The following is a 6,000-nucleotide window of genomic DNA, read 5'->3' on the forward strand; positions in this document are numbered from 1 at the left end:
GGGGCTGTTGGTCTGATTTCCTGTGTGTGTGGGAGTTCTAAGGGGCAGATGCGGATGACCCGATTGGATTCCCAAAACCAGCGTCGCAGCACTGACGATGGCCCTCATTCAGATTCCCAGTGTGCTGCACGACTCACTCTTGCCGCACAAGCAGGGAGGAACAGCCCCCCTCTCTAGCGACGGTCACTACGGCAACCAGGGAAACTGGGACATCCAGCATCATCATTGTGGTGACATGCCCCCAGAGCTGCGTAGTGGGTGCGCAGTTCACAGAAACTGTGGTTTAATGAGGGAGACCCTGTCCCCGAGGCCCGCTAGAGTCTTGCCCCCCCTCACTGCTGAAGGTTGCCCATGATGGTAGAAATCTCCTGAGATTGGGTCTGCCCCTCATGTGGAGCACAGTGGCTGAGTAGGGCCCTGGGAGCAGTAAAGCCACCCTAGGGTCCTTTGCGGGCATCTCTAGGGGGTCATCAAAGCTTGCCTGCGTGCCCTCTCATTTGGTGGTGTTAGGGCTCACAGTGTGCTTACGGGTAGCTTGTTTCTTTTTAAGAAAGGAAGGCGATTGATCGAGCCAGATCTTTAGCACCCCCCAAATGCTTTTCTCTTATGATTTGGACGGACCTTAGATGGCATGGGTCTGGCTCCACATTGAGGAGTTTGTTGCTGTGGAGCCTTCCTTGGCTGTACTGTGTAGGTTATGACAGAAAGGATACACCCTATTGTGGAAGTCTCTGGATTACCATATTCCGGATAGCAGGTGTGCAGCCGCACCCTTGCCCTACATTGGAAAGCCTGAGTACCATACAAAGTCTAGTAGAAGCGCAAGTGCGCTGTGACCTATGTGCTTATGGTGGTAACTGGTGATTCATGTGCTTTTCTCTAAATGTATTGGCTTTAAATGCACTACTCTATGATTTGTGTTTTTACCTTGCATTGTCCAGGATAACAAGTAATATCTCAGTGTTATCATAAGACGCACAGTATTTGTGATTCATGTTGTTTTGGGTCTAGGTTATGTACAATATACTATGTGTTTTTATGTAACCTTGTGTGGAGTCTCTTCTGTGGTGTATTCATGGTGTTGCTGTGTGAGTGTGTTATGCTTTACACATTGCCTCTGCTGATAAGCCTGCCTGCTCTGTGCCAAGCTACGAGAGGATGAGCACAAGGTATCTTTGCCCTGACTAGAGGGGTGGGTTCTGCCTTGATAGGTGCATACCCTAGCCAACCAGAAACCCCATTTAGAACAGGGATGCTGTGTAAGCAGCATGACCTCCAAGGTATGTGGATATTGGGTGGGAGGAGTCCCCGAGGCTGTCTAGTAGTCGGCAAATAAAATTTCCCAGGCACCGTCTAAGAGGTACTTGTGTAGTCCCAGTGTGTCTTCTCTGTGTAAGGCAACACTTTCTGCCTGGTGCCAGGCAGTCACCAAACGTTCCCATGCCTTGGATGTGGGTGGTATGGAAGATTTCCATTTTGGTGTGATGAGGTGTTTTTGTTAGTAAATCACCTAAGTCGAGAAATTGGTCTGTGGCTTGCTGTTTTTTTTATCACGTTGGTGTAAACCCAATAATATTACCTCCCAAGTGTGTAAACACTGGGCAGTCCATGCACTGTGCCAGATGGGATTTGTGCCAATTGGAATGCCAATAGGAATGTAGGGATGGGCAAGCCTATAACATGTATATTATGTCGGCATCGATGACACTGCATCCGGGGTAGGTGACATTGGTGTGTTGGAAATACCTGTTTATCTTGTGTGGGGTGAGATAAGCTCTGTGAACAATGTTGTATGAGTTGGAAATGTGCATTACGTGGAATGCGGGTGGAGCTTTCTAGAATTGTCTCCCATTCCTTGTCTGTGCATAGTCGACTCAGGTCCGCCTTCCAGTGGTGGTGCAAGGGGAGAAGTGAAAGAGATGTGTGCAAACGTAGGGAGTCAGAGAACCAGGAACTCAGATGTATACCCAAACCCATGACGTGTATGGTGCGATGCATGGTATGTTCTTGGTGTATGTAACCCTAGTTGTTTCCTAGCACTTCCACCAGTGAGTTATAAGGAAGAAACTGGCCCAGAGGTAGTCCCCCGTCTTCTATCGGAGACTCCAGTTTCGTGAGGGTGCCCTCTTGGTACAGGTCTCCAAGTGTGTGGAGTCCAACGACATGCCAAGTGGTCAGTTAAACTTATGATGTAATCAGCCTTCCATGTGGTGTCTCTAGTAATTAGAGCGCTGGCCATACGGGTGAAAGAAAGACAACGCCTGTAACAACAATAAGCGACCCTCAGAAACGTATTAGGCGTCCAATAAGTGCATAAACCCCTCGATTGAGATCAAAAAGGGCTTTGAAATGGAGAGTGGTAGGATAGTGAAATAGTATAGAAACTGGGGTAGCATGATCAGGTTGCTAAGGGCAATGCACCTCGCCACAATAGCAAAAGAGACTGCCAAAATACCACCTAGAAGCACATTGATATCAGCACCCTGATGTGGTTACCATCGTAGAGCTAAATTATGGTGCCCAAGTATTGGAAGGTATTGAGGTTTGCCAAGGAAAAGGAATACTGTTTAGTGTGGATGCTGGGTCCACTGTTACTGGATTGAATGGGAAGAAACAAGATTTGGTCCAGTTGACCCTCAGACTCGACAGGTCAGCAATTGGATCAGTAATGGAGGCTACAACGTCTGGTTTCGCTATGACGTCCCTGAGATATAGCAAAAGATCTTCAGCATACAAGGATACAGAGTGCAGTGCATCGCCCAGTGTGATTCCCCAGTTGTGACTACCAGCTTGGAGTGCTAATGTCAATGGCTAGTGAAAATAGAGAGGACAGCCTTTGCGTGTGCCTTACGCAACTGGTATGGGCTCAGAGATTAGGGCACCAGTCATTACTCGTGTCAGTGAATGAGTGTAAAGAAGCTTAATCATGCAAATAAATCGATATCGAAGGCCATAGCGCCGCAAAACATCAAAGAAGAAGGGCTGTTCTTGGGAATCAAAGGCCTTCTTCGGGACCATTAAACATGCAATCCGATTGTGGCCAAAGGCCAGGGACATATTTCAGGAGCCTGAAGAATCTGTGCAGATTCAGCAAGGTATTACGTGCGTAACAAACCTGTTCTGATCCGGGTGTATCACTGGCTCCAGACAATTGACTAGCACCTTGGCCAGGATCTTGTAGTCAGCGTTCAAGAGGGCCAATGGCCTGTAGGAGTCCAGTGCAGCAGGATCTGTCAGATGTAGGGGGTGTGGTGACTGATGAGTATAGGGCAGAGTAGTGGGCAGTTAGTTCAGCATCTGTGGCGGTCTTGGTGTGGGGGAGATCTCCTCAGGCATTATGTAGTTCCAATATCGGGTGACGGGGATGCTTGTGACGGATGAGCCAAGCCAACAGTGCACCAGCTTTGTCCGCCCCAGTGTGTGTTCTGGCTGAGTGGGTTGCATAATTGAGGCAGCAAAGTCTGTCCAGAAGAGCAGCGTGCTCCTAACGCGCATGTGTCAGGTGAGCACGGTGTGCAGGGCTCTGCAGGACTTGAGTTCCATATCTTAGAATGTCACATTTGATGTTTGTAATGTCTGTGTCTAATTGGCGACTGCTTATCCTTACCTTACAGGCATCCCTCTCAGGCAGGTTGTGGTGGTGCCTCCATTAACTTCAAAGTAGTTTGTGATGGCAGTGTCTAGTAAAGTGCAGAATGGGATAGTCTTCCAGAGTCGACAGTTGTAGACATGAAGTAGATGTAGGTGGGTGGCTTCTTCCCCAGTTAAAATTCAGAAGTTGGGGGTTGTGATCAGAGTGTGTGCATCCCATAAACGATATGTGTGACGTGTAAGAAAATCTGGGGAACTGACTACACGATCGATGCAGACATGCAAGTCATGGGGACAGGATTAGGAGTAGACTCTGGTAAAGGCATTGCGCTCAGGCCAGATATCCTCTAAGCGCCAGTGGCTGAGCCACTGTATAAGATGTTGGGCTTTGGTCGTAGCAATCGTGTTGGGGAGAGGGGGAAACGAGCGATCTAGATCGAGCTGCAGTACATTATTGAAATCCGCTCTAGGCTAAGAGTATGTCACATAATTTTGTCAAGAAGGTTGCTTGGTCCGTGCTGAGGACATAAATTCTGCCAATTAAAACTTGCCGATCATCTAGTTTGACCTTTATTAGGACGTAACGTCTGTCTGGTCAACCCTGGTATCGTCTGGCTGAAAAGGAACACCTGCCCAGATCCACACCAATACTCCCAATGCGTATGTTGAGAAGTTTGTGGAGTATACCTGACCCTGTCTTTACCTTTGTAGCTTAGAGGTCTCAGCAGCGATTAGGTGTGATTCTTGCAGATGGTGGTACACAGCATATCTGAGTGATGAGGTGTGCATGTCTTGAACATTCCATATAATCACATTTGTGTGAGGCATGGTCTCGATTGGGGGGAGTCGCAGAGCCTAGCTTCATTAGAGAAAACTAGCACCAGAACTGGTGTATTGTGAGTATTGACTGGGTGTGGACAATAAAAACCAAACAGGAAACAAAAACAAAAGAACCAAGTACCTGTAAAACCATTAGGGCAGACTAGCAACATGCGTCTGTCCAAACTGTTCAACTTTACACTTGTAGAGGAACAAAACAACTAGATTGGAGTTGTGCAGGGGGGTGCTGGTGAGTGAGACCCCTTAACATAATGGGAAATAAATAACTGTTACAGTAATAAGTGAGGTGAGTAGAAGTTAAAGCAGTACTTTATGTGCAACATTTATGTTTTATAATATACTTTTCTCTTACTTTCTGTGATCTGATTATAACTTACCACTGTGTTTAGAAAGTTGGTCTGGAACAGTGACAAATGGGAGTATGTTTTGGTGTGGAGGAGAGGTTGTAACCTGTACTCTTCATGGTAGCACCGCACAGATGTATACCTCGCAATAAAATGTGGTTTTAAACACAATTTGTCGTGTTCTGGTTAAGATTGTTACACTAAAATATGTGTCCGAACGCTTGATCTGTTTCTCTGCAGTTAATGATAAAAATCCTAGAATCTTGAGTGCTCAAATAACCCCTTTCTTTTCTTTCAGTCTACAGAGTTTGTGAAACAGAACATAGTGGTATCCAGTGGATTTGTTGGGGGGTTTCTGCTGGGCCTCGCATCGTAAGCTGCGTTCCAGATGGGTTTTAATACTCACGTCTGAAGGAAAAAAGATAAATGATACAGTGGTGGTGGTGTCACTGGTGAGATACTGGTGTGTGCAGTCCTGTTATCTCAGTCTCGTGAAGATTGACTGGCCAAGCAGAGCTGATGCTTCTTCTCCTAAGGCTTACTCCTACGGAAGCTTGCAATAAAACTAGGACTGGCTATAAACAAAATAAATGGTGCTGCACGCATTATTGTATTTATGGACTGACGTTTCTTAAACTGCTGTTTAGAAATGGCAATATTTTTTATGCCCTTTTTGTGAACTATCATTCATGTTTTTTCCAAATGTATATTTGAGATCGAGTAAAGGATATCGCCTTTCCTGGAGCATCTTTTAAACTTTTGTTCCCAAATGTGTCATTTTTATTTATTTTATTTCAAATGTATAATGTTGTCATGCTCTTCTGTAGTGCCAATAACTGTATGCTGTATGCTTTTGCAGCCTGGAGCTGCCCATGTGACTTCAAAAATCACCTTGTGCAATAATCTATAATTTAGATTTCTTTACAGAAATCGATCATTGGCATTCTGAATGTATTCATTATTAAAAAAAGAATTGTAAATCCAAAGAAAATTGTTATGTTGTCTATTTGTTAGCAATAGCATGTCACCTGAGTTCTGTTTTTTACCGCAAGGAAAACAGATGTTGGTAGAATACAAGCCTAGAGGTCTTTGGAACAGTGAGCAATTCCTTCTTCTTTCTGCAGGCTACATTAAGACCTCATTGTAAGAATATGACACTTGCTTCCAGAAAAGACTACTGGTAACAGTTCTTAACTTGCATATTTCAATGTAAACCTCCAAACTG

At 45.5% G+C, this 6,000-nt stretch overlaps 1 protein-coding gene across 1 annotated transcript in view; it reads left to right on the plus strand.

The window, feature by feature from the left end:
• The window catches only part of FUNDC1 (FUN14 domain containing 1), a 102,381-nt gene extending 96,850 nt beyond the window's left edge, over positions 1-5,531 (plus strand). Inside the window, exon 5 of the mRNA XM_069204191.1 lies at positions 5,074-5,531. Coding sequence (XP_069060292.1) covers positions 5,074-5,151 — 78 coding nt within the window. The 3' untranslated portion in view covers positions 5,152-5,531. The remainder of the gene's footprint in view (positions 1-5,073) is intronic.
• Positions 5,532-6,000: the final 469 nt, after the last annotated feature.

The sequence above is a fragment of the Pleurodeles waltl genome, chromosome 8 (assembly GCF_031143425.1).
Source record: "Pleurodeles waltl isolate 20211129_DDA chromosome 8, aPleWal1.hap1.20221129, whole genome shotgun sequence".
Classification (NCBI taxonomy): domain Eukaryota; kingdom Metazoa; phylum Chordata; class Amphibia; order Caudata; family Salamandridae; genus Pleurodeles; species Pleurodeles waltl.